Source organism: Amphiura filiformis, chromosome 7 (assembly GCF_039555335.1).
Source record: "Amphiura filiformis chromosome 7, Afil_fr2py, whole genome shotgun sequence".
NCBI classification, from domain to species: Eukaryota; Metazoa; Echinodermata; class Ophiuroidea; order Amphilepidida; family Amphiuridae; genus Amphiura; species Amphiura filiformis.
In genome coordinates, this window is record NC_092634.1 from 67534347 (window position 1) to 67557623 (window position 23277).

Consider the following 23277-nt stretch of genomic DNA (forward strand, 5'->3'; position numbering starts at 1 on the left):
TATGTTTGGGCATGGCGGAATTAGTATATGATTAAAAATAGACATACTCTTAGACCCCTTTTTTAATGTTTGTACATTATTAATATTATTTTGTACAAAATGCAAATGAATGTATATATATTTGATTGTTTTGTAAACATTAAATTTGATGTTTACTCATAATTATGTCTGGAAAGTCAGGGAAAAAAACTAACGAGTATCGGTATTTAGTTTCCTGGGAAAGTGGATCAGATGAGCAGTGAGTAAAAACATTCCCTCTAAATGTTTATGTTATTTTTATTTTTTAATGAATTTGTTAGGCCTACTGGTAAAGTGCAGAAAAACCTCCAAAACGCACTCTAGGATTTTTCATCAGCAGCAGTAGAAATTTCTCTTGCATAGATTTTCGGGTGACCTCGCTTGGATTTAGCAAACAGTGAACCGTCAGGGTTATAGCGCGTTATTTAATCTGATTCAACTCGTCGTGGCACGTATATTTATTGGACGTGCAATACTTTTTGACGTCACGAAAAATATTGTACATACAATATTGTACGTACAATACGGAGTCTGAAGCGCACTTTAGTAACATAATTTGCAATGCTGGAAGCATTTTTAGCCGTAACTATAATGTGCATGTTAAATGGGTTATTACCTACGTTTCGGGCTATAAAACTGGTAAATTAGGATTGATTTTTTTAAAAACATAGGCCTAATCACAAATATTCGACTTACTGTTTTAGGCCCGTATTAAACCAGGATTTCGTTGCTTGGAGGGGATTACGGCATTGGACCTATATTACCTATAAATTCTCTTTATGTAAAAAGTGGACTCAACCACACTCTTAGAACAAAGAAGGTTCAACTTTGAACCTTTTTTGTCCTGTATGTAGAACCCTAAGCAGTGATAAGGTTCTAAAAAGAACCTTTAAAAGTTCTATAAAGAACCTTAAAGATTTAAATAGGCCTAGGGACATTCCAAATCATTCATTCAGGGACCCATCACAAAGTTAAGAAAAGTAAAAAGTAGTGTTAACCCTTTTTGGTACTAAAAAATCATTTTCTTGGATAAAGAACCTTTTTTTCTGTTCTACTTAGAACCTTTTGAGGGTTCTTTCAAGCTTAAGGTTCTACATAGAACCTTTTTCTTGGCTACAGAACTTTTTTGGTTCTACAAGGAACCCAATTGAAATCCCAAATGGGGACTTTTGGGGGTGCAACCCGTACCCCCTGGTTACGGCTCTGTTAATATTGTTATATTTTTTTTTGTCTTTCAGCGTTAACGAACTGGCAAACAAATAACAGATACCAAATAAAGAATAGCTTGGGACAACAGATTTACTATGCGCATGAAGGTATGTATAGTAGTATTATTATTAACTTCATCGTATGCTGCATCATCATCATCATCATCATCATCATCATCATCATCATCATCATCATCATCATCATCATTATCATCTTAAAAGCCACAATGAATGATTTGCTCGAATTTCTACTTTTTACATGATTGTAATGCCCAATTGTAATACCCAAAGTTTAACGCCATAATATGTGATTTGCTAAACAGCGACGCCCTCAATTATTTCTCGAATTTATACATTTTGCATGAAAGACTAAGCCTGAAGTGCTTTATTTGCAGCAAAATTTAAGTATTAAATCCGGAGATGTCCGGTTTTATTCCGAGTTCACCGATCGAATGATGGCCCGTGCGTGTGAGCTCATGTGTAGGCCCTACATGTAGGCCTATCATCGAATCAGTGACGTATAAAGTAAACTGTATTATCAGCATCAACATTTCGTATCAGCCTCAGCGTCCAAAACTGTGCACAGTGTCGTCTTTATAACCTGTAGAGCTCTTTAAAACAACTTCATCATTAATTTTTGTTCTCCGTAATTCTTTCTTAGAATCGGATACATGTGCTAGGCAATGCTGTGGTGAAAATCGAGGATTTGTTATTCATATCACGGATAACAACCAACAGGTTAGATTAAAAAAAATAATAACTTTTGTTACATTAATTTCATTTTGTTATAATATGTCCTTTTCTTTTTCTGAACAGCGAATAATTCACAAGAGAGAATTTGTTCAGGTTTTCAGAGAGGAGCACTGCACTATAAGAAATAATGGTTCTATAAAATAGAACTTTTTGTCCTCTCAGGAGAATCCTTTCTCTTGAACTTCTCAAAAAGGTTCTTTAAGTAATTTTGGAGAAACCTTCCGAAAACGGTTATCACATTTTTGGGGTCATTTGCGACGGTTTTGGAACCATTTTTGATTCTTTAAAGAACCTAAGAGGACAACTTTGGAATCTTGATAGAACCTTTATTTTTTTTAGAGTGTGCGGCGTTTATTGAGACAAATAAACTGATACAAAAGAGGAATGTATGGGTTTTATAAAGGAGGTCACAAAGGCTTGATATTAGGGGTGTTAGATTTTTTCACCGGGATGCGGAAAACAGGGGTGCAAATTGTGATTTCTTCCTCAGGAGCAAGGTTTTTAGGCTCAAGATTTCCTCATTCATACCATGCATAAAATAGCTTTATTCTGCACTTCAAAAGATGAGAATGTTAACATAGCCTGTATATAGTTTTAGGTCTTCGAGCTTCCTAAAAGGCTTTATGATGACAATGTGCGCACGTAGCGTGCAAAAATTTGGTATTTTACACTAGTTTGGGGTCAATTTTGGTCAGTCATTCCTCTTTCATTTTTTGTCAGAGGAGTACAACTTGTTTAGTGCTTTATGGTTCTTCTTCTTAAATTTCCTCACTATTTTCCAGTTTGTCCTCTTCTCAGTGGCATTAGTATTGATACAATGAATTCCTTCATGACTTTTGTTCCCATAAAATCCTCATTGCTGCCTCTCTATAAATTTCCTCAGATATGATTGCCGCCTCTCTAAATTTCCTCAGATATGAGCCCTGTCTTCATCCAACTTCTTTTTTTCCTGTTAAATTACATTGAATATGGTGATGAATTGTAAATTTCCTCATTCTAACACCAACACCTTCCTCTTTTTTGCTCTTATTTCTTGAACAGTAATGTGAATTCCTCCAAATTTTGCACAACCAACTGTGTCTTTAAAGATTTCCTCTCTTATGGGTTCACTTCCTCACAGCCCTCCCCTATTATCTTGTACCTCACTCTTTTTCTTTCCTCTTTTCCCTCTTCCTCTTCTCTTTTCTTTTCTTCTCTCTCCCTCCTTTTTCCTCTCTTTCTTTTTCTTCCCATGGCATTATTTCCTCAATTTTGACTCTCATTTCCTAGGAGCGGTGCTCCCCGCTCCCGCACAATTTGCATCCCTGGCGGAAAACGCCAAAATCGCCACAAAAAATGTCCTTCTGATATCAAATAATTTTGATTTTTTGCAATTCGCGATATAATACATGACAAATGTTATATTTTTAAGTAAACTTTATCAATCTAATGATATGTACTTAAAGTGTATGTAGCTGGAAAGAAAAGCCAACGATCAATTGAAAAATGTGACCTTTCAAAAACATATATACACTTTTTCCCCCAAAGACCAAATTTTCTTGTGTGTGTTTTTGAAATTCATATCTTCAATACGAAAGGTCAAAATTTCAATTGATCGTCGGCTTTTCATCCCAGCTACATACACTTTAAGTACATATCATTCGATTTATAAAGTTTACTTCGAGGACTGTTAAATATCAAAAATTTCAATTTTTAATCATTTGCTGTAAAATGTATATTATATTCATAATGTCGAAAAATCAAAATTATTTGATATCAGAAGGCAATTCTTCGTATTCAGAATGCAATTCGATATGTCTGATGTGCAGGCTCTCATGTCCCACAAAAAATACTGTCCAAACGCTCTTACCCCCACCCCTTAACAACTCTTAACCCAAGGCATTGCATGGTCTATCTTAAATCTTCAGGAAGTGATGCGAGTTACTCGCGATTTCAAATGTTGTGCTGGGTGTGGTTGGTGCGCTGGTGCCGACGCATGCGCATTGGAAGTCACCATGGAAGCACCTGTTGGTAATATCATTGGATATGTACGACAAGCGTAAGTGCTTTGCAGCCCTAATGGTAAAAAGGAGTATCGTACTATTGTTTGCTTCCTTTTGCTATGAACTTTGGTCAACTTTTTTGTTTTCAATGACTCTCGCATGGTAAATGGATGTAACCGATGAAGTATTCTAGTAAAGTAAGATCATGAAGAAACTTTCTCTGGTTTGATGAAAACTTTTCAAAATTTGAGGTCGAATCTTGAGAGCAACTGATATTTATATGTCTACTCTGGTGAAATAAGGGACCGATCGTTATTTACGGCAGGGGGGGAATGGGTGTTTTGGCAAAAATATCGAAAAAATATTTCGCGTTCCCCCTCGCGTCCGCTCAAAATTTTCGCGTTCCCCTTGTTTTCCCTGATTTTCTCCATTTAAAATTTAACAATCCCCCTCCTGGTTCAACTAAAATTTCAGGTTCCCCCCTCAAGACCACAAAAAAAATTCGTGTTCCCCCCTAAATTTACCCATTCCCCACCTGCCATAAATAACGATCGCTCCCTAATTACTTCTAATGCAAACTATAAACCAAAGCCCATCATTGCAACATTAAGATGCTTCATACAATTTCTGCATTTCTGCATTTATGTAATTATTAGGCCTATACCTTAATACATTCCAGAATACATTACAGGGGCCTCACACATGCAGTGGTAATGTAGGCTTTCCACTTTTCGGTTTACCATGAAGATTGAAACACGATCGCCTCTTCGGAGAAGATGATGTATAGAGAAAACAAGTGAAGAAAAGGAATAGTGGAAGGAGGAGAAGAAGAAATTGAAGAATAAGAGAAAAAGAATATGATGATGATGATGAACTGCACTATACTTCAAAAAGTATAGGAGGAGGAGAATGAGAAGAAGGAGAAGTTAAAGGAGAGGAAGAACAATATTAAGAAGATGTAACAAGGCAGTTAAGGGAATGCCCTGGTGCCGTGTGTCATTACCGCTCATGCACTGATTAACCACACGATAAAAAGATTCGGGAAGCACTGTAAGAAAACTTGGCAAGTGGTGGCAAGAAAGTTTCGCACCACGTACGTCGAAGTTCACTTTTCAAAGGGCGAACTGTTGTTACGAAAATCAAAACGACTGGTAAACAGGTCTACTAAATGGACTCAAAAGGTCAAATCTTATCATTTCGTCTGTGAAAAATAAAATGACGAAATTGCAACAGTGACTGTCACCCTTACGAGTGAAAATACAGCTTATTTAGCCAGTGTCAACATGGGGTCATCGGTTTGAATATTTTCCTAACATATTGGACTAACTCCACAGCTATATGGTTTTTCACAATATAACAGTAATGGAAAGAAAACTGAAATTGTTCGTCATTTTTCGGCACAAATTTTTTTGGCAAAAATGACGTCACGTACATAAACAACAATCTCCTAATTAGAATAATGGTCCATAGGGCCTGCACTTTGGCTCGACATTTGAAAGGGGTGTGAATACATTTTTGGATACGCCCCTATTATAATTAGGTAATACTCGAACACATTCCCTATATGTATATACATGTACCACATGTAGTAAATCTGTCTGCTTTATCTGTATTGTGCCTTTCTTAAGCAAATAGTTAAACACGATTTCATCAAACATTATAACAATAGCTCTTTTACAGTGTGCAATCATCCCGGGCAATAATTGGGCAATAATAGAGGATGTGCGTGAAATTATTGATTAGCTCCATACAAAGGATTTGAACCGGTGTCCTTCACCGTAATCATGGCGCAATGCAGTGCATTCAATCAAACGTTGTCGTCAACCTATTTGATCCTATAGTGCATTTGTTATGTGTGTGAGACGAGCTGTCGCGGTAGATTGCAATAGCTTGTAATCATGCTTTTGTTGAATGAATTTGAGTACTCCGCCATATTTACGGTATGAACGTCATATTCTAGGTGATTATTTGCATTGGATGTCTTGAATACGCTGGCGAAGTTGTGTAATAATCGGATTAATGCTATAACAGTAGGTGAATACAAGTTTTGAATATATCGCGTTGCAAAGCCCCATTCAGTGATCCCAGCGAAAGTGAAAAAAAATCAAATTGTTACTTTTATAAATTTTTTAATGAAAAACCCAAGAAAACGGCAGTATCGACGAAGTTGAAGCCCCATTCAAATAGGCCTACAGGTAGCTAATTTATATATACTGTCAGTATATAAATTAAATCAGTTCAATTCACGCCGAGTGTCCTTGACAGGTTTGACTCTGCTTCAGCGGTCATGAAAGAATTCAAAATATAACCTCTGCCCCAACAATCCCAAGCAATGGTCTGAAACTGCTCTTCGGATGATGATAGTCATATAATGATCAAAAGATTATTACTGACTATATCATTGTACAAAATCTGAATTTTGATGATTTTTACGATCGTCCAGATGAAAAAAAATCACTGAATGGGCCGTTAGTTCCCTCCACTCCTTACCCTGGCAATATGAATCAAAGAAAATAATAAAGAAAAAATTAAATAAAACAAGAAAGAAAAAAAAGACAAAGAAAAAGAAACAATAAAAGAAAAACAAATATGAAAAGTTCGAACAATATTTGGTTTATAAAATTAATGTGACCGTGATGAGGCTCGAACTCACCACCTTCCGATTTAAAGTTCGAAGCGCTCGTGTACCAAATTCTGACGCCTTACCAAGTGAGCTGTGCTCCTGAGATACGAAATAAAAATAAAATAATACACTGTATACCTGCTTGTGTCGGTAATTGATTTGCTCAAATTCCATAATGGTACAGTGCAACAGAGCAAAAATGCCCAAAATTTAAAAAGCTATATAATTTATGAACAATATACACTACACATAAAAAATACTAATACAAGGGAATTTCAACATAAGAATCCAAACAATTAAGTACCAACATGCACAGCTTTGTCCTTATATCACATTTGGGTTTTAACAAAATGTTATCAAACCTCTACTGTGATTGGCAGCTGCACAAGGCATCTCTTTGATAGCTGATAATGGCCATCCATTCAGCAAGTGGCTACTATTGACCTTGACAGGCTTGAATGAGCACTGTCATCTGCTACAAAACCATCACACTCTAGGACCTGGTCACTATAATGCTACAGGGAGCACAGTACTTTGACAATGGAGTGAAAGACTATTATTATTGATTAGGCGCGGATTCTAAAAGTATAGCTCCTATGCGTGTGTAGCAAAAAAATTGGAATAGAATGTTTGGAATCATGTAACTAAAATACTAAATGCATTCTGCAAAATGTGCTCTTACCAATTTATAAAGCATTTCATTAGCTTTAATTTGACATATTGTTTGACATGTTTGGAATTATGGTAAATCATTAAATAAAATAGTTATTAATTAATCAATTATGTCAATTAATAAAAAATTTAATGCAAATATGCATATTTTCTCTGACAGAATTGTAGGATTTGACAAGAGCCATCTTTCTTGTAAGTTTGATTCTTATAACATACCGGTATCGTATTGCGTCCCGTTATAGTTGCAGAAAAATACGCGTGCAGGACACACATACGCACCCCCCCCCACACACACACCCAGAGGATCGTACCGCTTTACAATCGTATAACATTCATTGGCGCTAGTAGTAGTAAATTCCAATTTTCTTTGCTTTACCTCACTTGTTCTGCTCAAAATTAAAAGGGGACATATCTGACAGTAAAAGCTTACATTTATGGAAATTATGTATAAATTTGCTTAAACAGCACAAAACAGATAAAGCAGACTAATGTACTATACATAGGCCTATACATGTATGGTATGCCAGGGACTGTTTAAGAATATATCATTAGATTTATGATATTTACTTCGAGGACTGTTATATATCAAAAATGTGAAAAATATCAAATTTTAATAATTTGTCATAAAATTTGTATTATATCGTGAATTCCAAACAATGAAATTTATTTGATATCAGAAAGACATTCTTCGTATTCAGAATGCGTTTTCTTTGTCTTTTTTTTTTCTTTTCTTGTTTTATTTTTTTTCTTTATTTTTCTTTGATTTATATTGCCAGGGTAAGGAGAGTAGGGAACTAAAGGCCCATTCACTAATTTTTTGATTTTTTTTTTCATCCCGACGATCGTAAAAATCATCAAAATTCAGATTTTGGATACTAGATTGCGGAACTCAGTCTTCAATGATAGTCAGTATTTTTTATATTTTGGACATTATTATGACTATCATTTGAGGACTGAGTTCTTATGATCCGAGGAGCAGTTTCAGATAATTGCCTGGGATTATTGGGGCAGAGGTTATCTTTTGAATTATTTCATGACCACTGAAGCATAGTCGAACCTGTCAAGGACACTCGGCGTGAATTGAAAGACCATGTCACTCGCCACAAAAGAATGTCAAAGGTCATAAAAGGCCTATGGCTGATTTTGTACGTTTCGTCATTGTCATAGATGTGCTAACATAGCTTGCTAGTGTAGTGGTTCAACCGAAAGCCGTGTGTCTAAGACAAAAAAATAATGCATTTACGTGAGTCTGTAATTTATATACCGGTACTGACAGTATATAAATTAGCTACATGTATTTGAATGGGGCTTCAACTTCGTCAATACTGTCGTTTTCCTGTTTTGTTTTTTTTGCCATTTGTTTTTCATTAAAAAATTTATACACGTAACAATTTGATTTTTTTTTTCACTTTCGCTGGGATCACTGAATGGGACTTTGTAGCGCGGATTATTCAAAACTTGTTTTTACCTACTGCTATATAGTATTAATCCGATTATTACATAACTTTGCCAGCGTATTCAAGACATAGGTTATGTAAGGGATAAACTGTACATGGGTATAGGGTATAGAGGCCACTGAAGCATAGTCGAACCTGTCAAGGACATGCTTTTGTCGATTGGCTCCAAACAAAGGATTTGAACCGGTGTCCTTCACCGTAATCACGGCGCAGTCCATTCAATCAAATGTCGTCAGTGTGCGAGACGAACGATGTATAAATCTGGAGGTCACATCATCACTTATCATGCTTATTGTAAAAAGTTTGTCCATGCATATACTGTGTGTATTGTTCCCGGGTATTGTCAATGCAGTCAAGCAAACAGGTATTATATTTTGAAAAGGCCGCTATAGTATATTCACAGGGGTGTCTTGAATGGCCAATCATATGGGACATAATCAAATTGCAGTGACTGCTTCCTTTGTTACCACATGTCAGTCATCTTGTGATTATTGGACCATGTAAACCTGCAAAAAACGAGCCAAAGTGCAGGCCCTATGGCCATTCCTCCAGCTAGCTCGTCCTGTGATTGGTCCTTTAGTTATCTAGTTTTTATTCTATATCGCTGAGATGTAAAGGGAGAAGAGAGGAGCAAGGTGTTATGGCAACAAGTCATATCCCCATACATTTACTATTTTAATATGTTTATATTTCAGGTTCAGTCCATGGCCTCCTAGGTTTACAATACTTGATGCCAACAGAACAGAACTCCTGAGTATAGAAGGACCCTGCTGTATTTGTGAGGGAATATGCTGTACATGGGATCAAGAATTTAATGTAAGTCTAACTACTTAACGATTCGAAAACACGAATATATTTAAATAAATCTCTACTTAAGGGGTACTACACCCCTGTGGTAAATTTGTGACTATTTTTGCATTTTTCTCAAAAAATAATAACACACTATAGTAACAAAAGTTATGTAGGCCTATATTATTGGGGCAAGGAATCCAATTACTGCACTGAAATTTCAGTGACTCAAGACAGGCGGTTCAGTATATATGATAGGAAACGAGGTACATCCTAGCGGTACCTTATGTCTTATCATAAATAACAAACCGCTTGTCTTGGGTCACTGAAATTCCAGTGTAGTAATTAGATTCCTTGCCCCTATAATATACATAACTTTTGTTACCACTGTGTTATTAGTTTTAGAGAAAAATGCAAAAAATAGACACAAATGTATCGAGGGGTGTAGTACCCCCTTAAGCAATAGGCCTAAAAACAAATTAGTTCGATCTTTCGATCGACCATCGATGCTTGGTCGATCCTCGTTATTTATGAAATTAATCAATTGACTATTATCTGACAACATATAAATATTCGCCTGTATTGATAATGAAAAGTATAAATATACTATTAATTCTGTTTAATTAGTCGTTAGTTCATTAATAACAAGCATCGAAGCAGCATCGGAGGTCGAACAAAAGATCAAACAATTTTGTTTCTGGTGCCTTAGGCCTATAGTTAATGCCTTTAAGTGACTTAAGGGGTTGTTTGGAATGACAGGTGAGTCAGGGGTCAAAAACAAAATTTTTACCTTTTGACCTCAGCACATGTGTATGTATGATCTGCCATACAAAAATTAAAAAACAATACCTCAAAGTATCATTTTTAATGTTTTTGTCATAATCACGCTTTTCTACAAATTAATGAAATTTCATCTGTTTGTACCGGGGGCGTGTCTGTTGCCAGGTAGGCCTACATGACAGCATAGACACACGTTACAACCTTGAATAATAATACAGAATTGTGACGTTATATTCTTCTTAACCTATCTTAGAACTGCCTATTATTTCAATTGTTATACTGTTCTGGTTGGTTTATTGCATATACTGTATAGAAATTATGCAATATGACGTCGAGCATGACAGAGTAACCTTCATTCAAATAAAATTCAGGTACCCGTAAGGTACCACGGAGCAATTCGCACGATAATACAATAAAACAGATGAAAGGTATGAATGGTTGTGGAATCGAATTGCAGACCTGTCCCTCTGTCACCTTAGAACTGCATCTCGTAGGCAATGGTAGGTAATAAACCAACCGGAACGGTATAACAATTGAAATAACACCATGTCTTGGTCTCAATTCAAGATGTGCAATTTGGACACACCTACTCGTTGGCTGATTTATACTTCAACAGTTCCTCAAAGCTATATCAGAAAAGCCACTATCTCATTGTTCATTGGCCCGCAGTATGCGCTCGCCCTGGGGCACTCAACTTTAGAATTGATGGGTATATGTGCCTAAAAGCGGAGCGAAGTAGGCGCATATAAGTAAAAAAAGTAGGGTAAAAAAAAAAAAAAAAAAAAAGGGTCATTATGTACAATCAAAATGAAAAAGGGGTCATTGGGTATAATATTTTGAAAACTGAAGGTGCCTGGTCATCGGGTATAGTCGGCTTCAAAAGAGGGGCATATATTGACAGGCACATACCGTCACCTCTAAAGTTGATCCCCCGGGTGCTCGCATTATATTTTGTTCATGGCTCGGCTTTTAAAACTCCCACACATCACAATAAGGCTATTGAAAAGTGTATAGAATAGCTAATGATAGACCGGTCCCTGCGATTAGTCGCGGACCCGAGCGACAATATAGTAAACACATCGAGTTTATAACACAAGTGACAGCAGTCGTGAATTATGGAGGGTTTCATTGAACTTCTACCAGCAAAATATGGAATAATACTAACACAAGACACCAATCGAGATGATGATACCAGCCATAATGGAAGGCTTGTATTTGACCTTCTTATGAATCCAATTTCGTGGCGAGAAGTTAAAAAGGTAATGTATATTTCAAGAAATTTGGGTTCAAAAATTCCGTAGCAGCTCGTATCATCAATTCCGTAAATATGGCGTATAGAGGCACAACTTGACAATAAACTGAACTATTTAAACGTAAAGGACGCACTGGATACACATAAATTTGTGTTTCCTTGCTGGCGGAATAGTTGCAAAACTCTTTTTTGTCAAAAAAGTTGGACAATTTATGAATTATGATTGGCAAAATAGCGAAAGGAAATAGACTTTTCCAACCATGTAAAACTACACTGGGTTGTTGACATGGTCGACATATATTAAGGCATATGCATGTTCCTAAAGTAGGAGGTAAGTACTATAATTAATTGTTTAAAGTGCTCAACATACCAGCAAAAAGTCATAGGGTCATCAGAGTACAGGGACTTTGTGAAATACTGGGTACAAAAAAAAAGTGCGTGAGCCGATATGCAACATCAAATATAAAAGCCGATTTACATAATTTCCCATGACCTTACAGAAGTGATCGTGCTCAAATATAAAACTATAGAGTTTGGTCCTTGATATGCACCATCAATTGTGTACTTGTGATCAATATTGCTAGGCAAACAATCACAGCAAACATGCCAAAATCCTCCCATTTCTCCTCCATTTACACACATATAAACCCATCCCTTAAACCGGGACTAGGGCCGTCATACACTTCCCGGTGCTTACAACTCATAACTGTGTCAGAGCCAGACACGTGACTCAATGTCCGACGGTCGCTGAACAGCGACAAGCATATTTACTCAAGCATTTTGTATATATGTCCTTCAACCGAATGAACACATTATAGTGATACATTCCAAAAGCACCCAGGTGAGCAAACTTCTGCTTTGATTAACTGTTTTTAAATTTCTTCATCATAAAAATATTATATTTGTTTATTGATTCAATTATTTAAGGTTACCAACCTTCAAAGAAGCGCTCAAGTAGGTCAGATTACCAAGCAGTGGGCGGGTTTCTGCAAGGAATGGTACACACAGGCTGACAATTTCACGGTTTCTTGTAAGTAGGCCACATTGCATTGCACGTGCTGCAGCCGCAGCTTGCCATAGACTTCAAATTTAATTATTTTCGCAAAATATAAGAGCTATTTTTAAAACCATCGAACCAATACTAGGCTTGTTTGTACTCATTTTAGTGTATTTTAATGCTGAATTTAAATATGGTTATGTAAATGTACAATTCTGAAATTTTTGAATTTTTAAGGAAAATCAATGAACTCGTCGTCTGCAGTTGAAAACCATGCGGAGAGGGTTAACTTATAATTGAAGACCGAATTAAAAAGACTAGTTTGCGTATGACGTCCTGTCAACCAGACCAATGCCGTACTGCGAAGATCAGCAACCAATCACGCCGCGCCTTTGCCCTGACGTCAGACTCAAACTAGTCTTTATAATTCGGTCTTCAATTATAGACACAAGGTTTTGTTTAGTATCTATTATTTGAAAGGTTCATTTTCAAAAGTTATTGTGGAAATAAACGTTTCCAGCTAGACTGGCAAAAAAAATCTAAATTCCAGCACATACTATCAAAATTGATTAAATTTTGGCAAATTTTCAAAATAAGCCACTCAATGTCGTGCACCGGTTGTTGTTACAATGTATTAGGAATATTTGTAATGCCAAATTTTCATTACGTTTCACTACCTGAAGAGAATTGATCAATAATTGAATTCCCTCCTGATGTTGGTATCTGTCAATGAGTTGACCACATCACCAGGCTGTTATTATAGCTATAGAGGCAGTATATGGCACTCATGGGTCAATGAGTTAAATAAAAATGACCTTGTGTGGTATTTAGTTCCCAGATGTGAGGGGCTGTGCAATAATTATGAGCCCTGGGGGAGGGTAAAATTGGGGGGGCAACAAAATTTTGGCGAGCTGAAAGGGGGGCAAGCAATTTTGGCCAGCCGAGAGGGGGGCAAGCGATTTTGGCACATTCATGGGGCGCCTTTTAAATAAAACGCTCTAAAAGGCTTAGGAAAACAGTGCGGAAACGCTTTAATATGCAAATTTTCCTGCTCGCTGCGCTCGCAACATATATCTAGACCATTTAAGGTTTGAAAATTGGGATCCCAAAATTTGGCATAAGGGGGGGCAAAGATTTTTGGCGGGCCGAGAGGGGGGCAAGCAATTTTGGCAGGCCGAGAGGGGGGGGGCAAGCGATTTTTGGCGGGCCGTTTGAAATTTTACCCCCCCCGGGGGGGAAAATAATTATTGCACAGCCCCTGAGTTTTGCTTGAGGCAATTTGTGGTTAAATGTTACTCCCTCACAAGAGTTATTGGTTGAAAAATTAAGGAGGTGACACATGATCAAATCTCTCAGGTAACAAAACATAATGTATTATTGGTTCATGTTATTTCATGAAATAAAATTCATAAAATTCATGTTATTTGCTCCATCTATCACATGATAAGAGAAAGGACATTACATTTCTCAATAACAACATTTACTTAAATGTGATGCGATCAAGCAAAATCAGTCGGAACTCGAAAATATTAAATTTTCAGTTTCTTATAGGATAGTAAAAAACATTTAAAAAGCTGCATTTTGCAGGAAAAAAAATTGAAATTGAACAACGAGTTCCAAAGATATGAGCAATAGAGTTTCCAAAACAAGAGAAAACAAAAGGAAATATTTCCTTTGTTTGGCTATATCTCAAAATCAATATTTCCGAGTTCCGACAATAATTTTGCTCGATCGCATCACAAGTGGATTTGTTGTATAGCAGTCTCTAACATCTCATTGTAACAACTTAGTTCAGAACAAAGCTAAATTTTGTATTAATTTTTATGTTGTTTGACAGTTCCGATGGATATGGATGTACGTGTAAAAGCTACCATGCTGGCTGCAGTATTTCTCATTGTAAGTACATTACCAAAATAAGGGAATAATCTAAATTTGTATATCCTCTCGTTTTAAAAAATATGCATGCTATTTGCTGGACCTTATGGAAAAAATGACTCAATGAATTCAATAAAATAAGTTATTTTAATAGTTTACGCTATAATGCATGTTTTCAACTTAATGCTTCGCCATTAAATATGACCCAATGTGTCAGATACGCAGCCCAGCAAAGAAGATAGTGCAGTGTTTTACAAGTTTAACCCATTGATATTATCTTCTGATTGGCTACAAGAATTAAGGCTACGGTTATTGAGCCAATCAGCAACACGGTAAGAATCAGTTGTACTGTAAATAAATAAACCTGAATGAGTGACTACATTTGAAATCTAAACCTGTGTGGGAGATTAAGGTCATGTCTGACATAGTGTGGATTTCAACTGGAATAACCCAATAAGCTATTTCATTAACGAATATGACACCATTTTTTATATTTCTTTCAGGATTTTATGTACTTTGAACGCAAGCAAAGCGGAGGTGAATAGCGATGTGAACAGGAGCACACAGCAGAAATATAGTATATCCTATGAAAGAATAACTTAACAAAGAATATCTTATACTGTCGCAAGTAAGGCGGAGGTGATAGCGATGTAAATAGGAGCACACAGCAGAAATATAATATATCCTAAGAAAGAATAACATAAGCAAGTGTAACTTGCTCACTTGTTTGTGTCACAGGCAAGAAAGAACAATTTATGCCATGGACAAAAAAGTTCAAATTTTATCTCACAAAATAGATGGACATCCTTAACCCTAACCCGCCTGAATGCTACAAAATACTACTCGATATATGCGCTGTTCGTGCACGCATCCCACGTGGTGTGATGACGCAATCGCCCTAAGTGATATATAGGCACGGTTTCGCTGGCCAGCGAAGCCCAAGACCCGTGGCAAAGTGTCGCCGACCGAGTGCGCCAAAAAGCCCTTAGGGGGTTAGGGTTAAGGTGTCAAAATAAAAGCATGTTTTACGGGCGGATGGACTTTTCAAGTAGGGTTGGTCGGGCCCTTTTGACATTTTTAGGTATATTGCGAAACTTCATGTATATCCTCAATACAAAAGGTTAACATTTTCATTATGAAGGCCAGTTTTCCTCCCAGCTACATACAAGTTTACTTCGAGGACTGTTTTCAATTTTTAAATATTTGCCATAAAATTTATATTAGGCCTATATCGCGAATTTCAAAAAATCTAAATCTTTGATATCACATTCCTCATATTCAGAATGCGACTTGGCGTGTCTGATGTGCTCTTAGGTCCCACAAAAAATACTGTGCAAAGGTGGGTGACCGAAAACTTGAATAGATTTGCATTAAGAATTATACTTAAGGGTGAGATATAATCAAGTGTACTTATAAATTTTGTATATTTAAAGGAGTATTTCGTGATCCTAGCATCCTCTTTTTATGACATTTTTCAGTACATATCCTCGAAAAAAGCATATTCTCAAAATTTCAGTTGATTCCGATATTGCGTTTGCGAGTTATGCGTGATTATGTGTATTACACTGCTCCATAGACAATACGTTGTAATTTCGTTCTGGTGCACCAGAACGAAATTCAAATTTCACGATATCTTTGCTAAACGAATTAATCTGCAAGAAATATTTTGTACATAAACATTATATAGCCAGAGGTTTCCAGTGATATAAAAATCTCAACTTCTTTTGAGAAAAGTGGGGGATGAGGCTGTGGATCACGAAATGCCCTTTTAAATCTAGAAAATTATTTCATATGATGCATGTCATGTATTATAAACATCTCAAAAATGTAATTAACCCCCTTAAATAATGACCATTATTCAAAAACGGGCTATTGTATTACAAATCTGTCAAGTGCGTTGGAAGCAGAATTAATTTCTGTGCATTTTGACACCTCATTTGATACGATAGCCCAGAAAACGATAAAACACCGGTCAATTTAATGTAGTGAGGTCCAGATTTGAAAGGCGCACTTACAACAATACAAAAACACTAAGATATCATTACACAGATTTCCTTCCGTTATACTGAATACAAATCAATAGAATTTACTGCAACTTTACAATCTTGGGTTACATTGATTTAAATGTACGCTACATGACGTCAATATTTCGTCAATTGCTAAAAATGAGGTCATAATGTGCAGAAATAAATTCTGCTTCCAACGCATTTGACAGATTTGTAATACAATCGCCCGTTTTTGAATAATGGCCATTAATTTAGGGGGGTTAGTTACTTTTTTTGAGATGTTTACGAATTCAAATAGCGTATGACATTCCTGTGAACAGTACTTGAAATGCTTAATCAGTTTATGTCAGTGTTATGGAGCCCCGTTCCCGATTTCATTATAATCGGATGGAGACACCATGACCTCGTTAACCTAACCTTTTTAACTATTTATGAGTCGGCGCATTGACGACTAAGCCAGCTTGGCAAAGACTGCCCCGCCCTTGTTGAGTCAGTTGAGTGCGAGCTGGCTGGTCGACATCACGTCTTTATTTAGTGAGTACATTTTATTCAGAATCAATTTGATTTGTAGTAACTTGAAATAAGAATTAAATATATTGCAAAGAAATTAAATTATTGGTTTCAGCTAGTTATTTTGTGTTAGATCTCGGTTTCCTCTTTTGGCGTTTAACGTCATAATAAATTGGTGGAGTTATCCGTGGTTTTCTTTTCATTAATTCTTAATCGACAGTACCACCTGTCCGCTTGTTTAAATTTCGCGCGTTTTTGCAGTGAGCTTTGTTCCGTGTACTATCCATTCAGTATTATTATTCAATTCAGTTAACTGCACTATTCATTCATTGCTTGAAAGTATTATTAATATGGGCTATGTTTGTCGTGTAGTACCGGCCAGCTCGCAGTCTACTCAGCATATTTCGGCATATTTGGGTATGTAATTTTATTTATTTTAAATATTGTGTTATACGGGCGTGGCATTATCTTGTAGGCCTTGTTTATCGAAATTATTATACTGGGTATGAGTATAGCCCACAAGAATGTTGGTTATAATTATTTCCATCATCTGTTGCCACACGTAAATGAAATATAGATGGAAATAATAATTCATTGCAGTGTATTCATTGCTATTTTAGCCGCTTTCCCAGTCTTTTGTTCAGATATTTTGGATAACGCTACGCTTGTTGAACCAATGCCAGAACAAGAGTCACCACCGATAGTCACCATGTCTAAATATGAAGGGCATTTTAAAGAATCGTATTCTGGCAAACCAGAAGAGAATTTAGAATTGTTTTTGGCACGATTTGAATTAAATTCTCAGTTGCGTGATTTCGCAGATGCAAAGAAACACTTGGCCCTTAATCTTAGATTAAAAGGAAATGCATCAATTTGGGTTTCAACTCTGCCAGACGGTCAGAAAGACACATATGAGCATTTAAAGGCAGCATTAATTGAGCATTTTCAGGGTAATGACATGAAATGGGTTAACGAATCGAAATTATCAAGCCGTATTCAAACCGAGGCTGAGTCTCTGGATGACTATTTCTCAGATATCTTGACGCTTTGTCACAGACTAGGTAAATCTGAACAAGAAAAGTTGACTCATTTCATATGTGGTTTAAAACCTAACTTACGTGCTTTTGTTATTTCAAAGGAACCTGAATCTATAGACAAAGCAGTGCATTTTGCACGCCTTGCCCAGACAGTTACGAATCTTCCATCCACCCCATCAGTGAACTTGGTAAGTGAAAATCCCAATGCTATGCAGGATCAGAAAATTGCATCAGTATCCGCTATTGAAAAATTATCAGAACAAGTAGAGCAAATCAAAGTGCAAGTTCATGAAATAGCGTCCAGGCCTAAGCCAAGCTCCAATAGACCCTCATTCAAACAATATGGGTCATTTAGAGGGAATCATCAATCTAACAATAGGTCAAAATCCCAACATGACCAAAGGAGACCAAGTTTCAATAGACCCACGTGCTTTCGTTGTGGAAAACTTGGACACAAAAAGTTCGATTGTTATTCAAAATTTCACGTCGAAGGTTATCCTTTAAACTGACAACCCCGCCTACTTCCTATCATGCATCATCTGTAGATAGTAATTCTGGTGTCAAATCTCAGAATGTAGGTGAAGGGGACACAGCTTATATTGACACTTCCTTTCACAATTGTTGTATTAAAGTCAATTTGGGATGTGACCAAATGTCATGTTTAATTGATACTGGCGCAGACATTAATTTGATCAATGAAACTTGCTATCAAAACTCTTCTGTATGCAAAAGCTTGCGCGTATTCAATCCTCGTTATAGTCGTGCAGTTACAGCAAATGGTTCTTGTTTGAATATAGTAGGTCTTGCGTACATTCCTTTGATAATTTCTGGCACAAAATTTTCGGTTCCTATGCATATTACTTCCAATTTGGACCGTGAGCTCATACTTGGTGCAAAATTTCTGAATTCTCAGGATGCAAATTTGAATTTTAAGTCTAAAACACTCAGACTAAATTCTAAAGTTCACCTCAGAACTTCTTCGCGTATTGAAATTCCACCACGTTCTCAATCTGTGTTTTCCGCAAGAATAAAAAACCAAGTGTTTGGTGGAACTTCAGGAGTTTGTACTCCTGGTAGAGCGTTAAACAATTTGGGTTTACAATTAGCCCATACTGTGTGTAGAGCAAAATCGCATGGTAATTATTCTGAGGTGCCAGTGCTGTTGTTAAATCCTTCAAACAGTACTGCTGTTATTTACCCTCGGACTAAGTTGGGAACATTTTCTGTAGTAAACGATAGCGAAGTCCATTTTTTTCTGCTATTGAGGATGATCCCGTTGTGATGTTTTCAGAAGTTAAACCTGAAATTGTGCAAGAGAAATCAGATGCGCAATCTAAAATTGATGAAGTTCTTAGTCAAGTTGATTTAGCAAATGACAACTTGACTTCGTCTCAGCAACATGAACTTCAATCATTGTTGGCTGATTATGTTGATGTGTTTCAAACTTCAGGTAGTCCTTTGGGTCATTATTCCAAAATTAAGCATGTCATCAACACTGGTGATCATCCTCCTGTGAGGGCTCGTCCATACAGACATCCTCCTCACTTACAGAAAGTTATTAGAGAGCAAGTTGATCAAATGTTAAAAGACGGCGTCATATCTCCTTCTACTTCATGTTGGTCTAGCAATGTAGTCTTAATTAAAAAGAAAGACTCAAAAGACTTGAGATTTTGTTTGGATTTCAGGCCCTTGAATCTGTGTTCTTTTAGTACCAATTCTCTTATTCCGAACATTCTGGACTCGTTTAGGTGCTGCAAATCCAGCATTTTTCTCAACTTTAGATATGGCATCAGGGTATTGGCAGATAGGCCTAGAGGAAAGTAGCAAATGTAAGACTGCTTTCATAACTCAGGACGGTCTATATGAATTTAATGTCATGCCATTCGGCCTCCAAAATGCGCCAAGCACGTTTCAGCGCACAATGCAGGAAATTCTTAGAGGCCTACAGTGGAAAATTGCCTTAATATATCTAGATGACGTCATCATCTTTTCAAAGTCTTTTGAGGAACATCTCAGTCATTTGTCTCAAGTTTTAGATCGTTTTAGAACAGCTGGACTAAAACTTAAGCCAAAAAGTGTAGTTTTGGTCATAACAAAGTTCGGTATCTTGGCCACATTATATCACAAGAAGGCGTATCCACAGATCCAGAAAAGACCAAAATTGTTCAGAAATATCCTGTTCCAAAGAAAGTCTCAGAGGTTAAATCGTTTCTCGGTTTTACAGGATATTATAGACGTTTTGTTCCAAAATTTAGTCAAATTGCATATCCACTGATCTGTCTAACAAAGAAAGATGTTCCATTTGTTTGGTCATGTGAGTGTCAAAACGCGTTTGAAACACTCAAACAGAAACTCCTTGAACCGCCCATCCTGGTTTATCCTAGGTTTGATGATTCTCAATTTATCCTCCAAACGGATGCGAGTATTACAGGCTTAGCATTCATTCTTTCCCAAGTTCAAGATGGTAGTGAGAAAGTTATAGCTTATGGTGGAAGATCCTTAACTAGTGCTGAAAAAATTATTCCATCACGGAATTAGAAGCATTAGCGGTCGTTGAAGGTGTTAAAAAGTACTCTTCTTACCTTCTGCATGGTCCAAAGTTCAAAATTGTCACGGATCATCAAGCTTTGTGTTGGATATTTGGAAGAAAACCTGTCACAGGTCGGTTAGCACGTTGGGCTTTGCTACTGCAATCGTATGACTTTGAAATAATTCATAGGCCAGGTAGTACTATTCAAAATGCCGATGCTTTAAGTAGAATACATCAAAATGTATCATTAAGTTCTAGCCAAATTCCTATTGAATTGCCAAGTAATCATAGCAAAGTAGATGTCAAGTCAGGTCAAAGTAAGGATTGGATTCCTTTAAATTGGATTCCATTTGGGTTTGGTTCACTAGATGATGATATTTTTCCTTGCCATACAAAACCAAATGTCAGTACAATTCGTAATCTTAGGTTTCAACAAGGTAAAAGGTTAAGTGACAGAAATGAGGACAAGTTTGAAACTTATATACCCCACATTCATGATAGTGTTAATTTGTCTGATTTTAAGCAGGAACAAAGAAAAGACTCCTTTGCAGCCAAGATGATCAGATACCTTGAGATAGGCGATCTCCCAGATGACAACAAAGAAGCTCGTAATATACTGCTAGAGTCTGAACATTATTTCTTACATGAAGGTGGGTTATTTCATATCTGGTCCACTCCAGCAAAACGTCATTTTCCTGAAAGGACCACTGTACAATTGTATGTACCGTATAGTTACATTGATACAATTTTGAATGCTCATCATGATCAAGCCCTTGCTGCTCATTTTGGATTTCACAAAACTTATGCCAAAAAAAAAAAAAAGATATTTTTGGAGAGGTATGTACAAAGATATTGATAATTGGATTAGATCATGCGTTTCATGTGCTAGTAGAAAAACACCTAAGCATAAAGTAATTGCTCCGTTAATGACCATGGAAGTTCCTGGACCATTTGAGAGAGTAAGTGTCGATATTTTAGGTCCACTTCCTATATCTACTTCAGGCAGTAGATACGTCTTGTGTTTCACGGATCACTGCACAAGGTGGCCAATTTTGGTCCCAATAAAAATATGGATGCTAGTACTGTAGCTCACTGTTTTTACAAAGAGGTGATATGTAATCATGGTTGTCCAAGGTTTCTTCTAAGTGACAGAGGCACAAATTTCCTGTCAAAGCTGATGCTCGAAGTTGGTCGTATCATGACAACAAATAAACTCAACACCAGTTCATATCATCCTCAGTGTAACGCAGTACAAGAACGTTTTAATGCTGTTATACTAGACACTATTTCTCATTATGTCAATAAGTTTCAAACAGATTGGGATGACTACCTGCCATCAATCCAGTTTGCGTACAGAACCAGTTCTACTGACAACAGCGTAGGATTCAGCCCGTTTTTCTTACTCTACGGAAGAGAAGCAATCTTACCAATGGATGTTGCCTTACTGGAGCCAGAACGTTTAACAGATAGAACCGTGAGAGAACACATCAAGCAACTGGTAACTCAGCTGGAAACGACTAGGGAAATCTCCAAGCATCATCTACAGCAAAATCAACAGACCATGAAAAGCGGTATGATCAACACGCCACTGATGTCCAATATCAGGTAGGAGACAGTGTATTCATATATTTCCCAGTAACACAACCAGGATTGTCCAAGAAACTGTGCAAACATTGGTGCGGCCCATACTTGATTATAAAACAATCAAGTCCGGTGAATTTCATGGTTAGAAATCTTGAGAACAATAAACTCTTGAAGGCGCCTATACATGCAAATAGAATGAAATTTGCATATAACCGGTATGTTCGCCCTGCAAATAATGAACTTCCTGTAGACCTTCAAGCTCAAGCACCTGTAGCAGTATTGGATGACACAGATCTTCCAAAAGACTCATTTGAGCCCTTACTGGCTAAACAAACTGTCAAAGATTCAGTTATTTTACCTGTGCCGGGATTACCTGCACATAAGAAACAAACTGACAAACTGTATGCAGTAGAAAAAGTCATCAGAGGAAAATTCGTCAACGGTAAACTGCATTACCTGATTAAGTGGCAGAACTTTTCAAGCAAGTCTAATTCATGGGAACCTGAAGACCATCTTACTGATGCCACTCTGGACTTTTTGAAGACAAATCCTGTCAGGATAGCAGGAAAAGTGAAATAATTTAAAAAATGCCAAAATATGTTTATTGTGTGTATATATTTATTGGTAATGTCGTGAAAATTTAATGAAATGAAATGATTGCCTGCAAGAGGTACCGGAATCGGACATGTTATTCAGGCATTTTGTGTGAACATTTAAGAATAATTTGTGATGTCAACTTTCAGTATAAAATTGGCAAAATACGCAGATAAGTTGATTGAATTATGTCAGTATTTCAGAATAGGTTGACATTATGAAGATAAAAGTAATGGAGAAACAAATTATGAGATCAAGAAAATATTTGACTCAAGAAAATGTATGTTTCTGAAATGTATATTATATTGTATTATGTATTGTAAATCATGTTATTGCAAGCTTGCTAATCAATTGTTTGTTTTGTTCTTTATTGAGTTTTATACAGAATGGAATTCAGAGGGTACCCTCCCCATGACCTTAGGATCTTCTAGTTCTTTCATCTTACTGGACTTGACGACAGCTACTTGTTCGATTAGCGGAGTATGCATATCCGCGCGGGATGCATATGCTTCTTAGTTAAATGACTCTGTGGAAGGAGAACGGCGACTCTGGTTGCGCGCATTTTGTTATCAAAATTACTAGAGGCCCGTACTCCGGAAGCAAGAGTACC

The 23277-nt window shown here is 36.7% G+C and overlaps 2 protein-coding genes across 4 annotated transcripts in view; both read left to right on the forward strand.

The window, feature by feature from the left end:
- The window catches only part of LOC140157519 (phospholipid scramblase 1-like), a 46673-nt gene extending 31314 nt beyond the window's left edge, over positions 1 to 15359 (forward strand). The window contains exons 4-10 of the mRNA XM_072180744.1: positions 1257 to 1334; positions 1888 to 1964; positions 3887 to 4017; positions 9409 to 9529; positions 12462 to 12564; positions 14369 to 14427; positions 14910 to 15359. Of these exons, the coding sequence (XP_072036845.1) occupies positions 1257 to 1334; positions 1888 to 1964; positions 3887 to 4017; positions 9409 to 9529; positions 12462 to 12564; positions 14369 to 14427; positions 14910 to 14951 (611 nt within the window). The 3' untranslated portion in view covers positions 14952 to 15359. The remainder of the gene's footprint in view (positions 1 to 1256; positions 1335 to 1887; positions 1965 to 3886; positions 4018 to 9408; positions 9530 to 12461; positions 12565 to 14368; positions 14428 to 14909) is intronic.
- Positions 15360 to 16916: 1557 nt separating this feature from the next.
- Positions 16917 to 22048, forward strand: LOC140157521 (uncharacterized). Of its 3 annotated transcripts, XR_011859692.1 has the most exons (4): positions 16917 to 16946; positions 17295 to 17339; positions 18061 to 18147; positions 21013 to 21291. XR_011859692.1 is itself a non-coding variant. In XM_072180745.1 (3 exons), the coding sequence occupies exons 1-3, from the start codon at positions 17500 to 17502 to the stop codon at positions 21813 to 21815; spliced, it is 795 nt and encodes a 264-aa protein (XP_072036846.1). In that variant the 5' UTR covers positions 17481 to 17499; the 3' UTR covers positions 21816 to 22048. The 3 variants fall into 3 exon arrangements, 1 of the variants encoding a protein (XP_072036846.1); XR_011859693.1 differs by lacking the exon at positions 18061 to 18147; XM_072180745.1 differs by lacking the exons at positions 16917 to 16946; positions 17295 to 17339 and adding an exon at positions 21796 to 22048 and having other exon boundaries at positions 17481 to 18147; positions 21013 to 21139.
- Positions 22049 to 23277: the final 1229 nt, after the last annotated feature.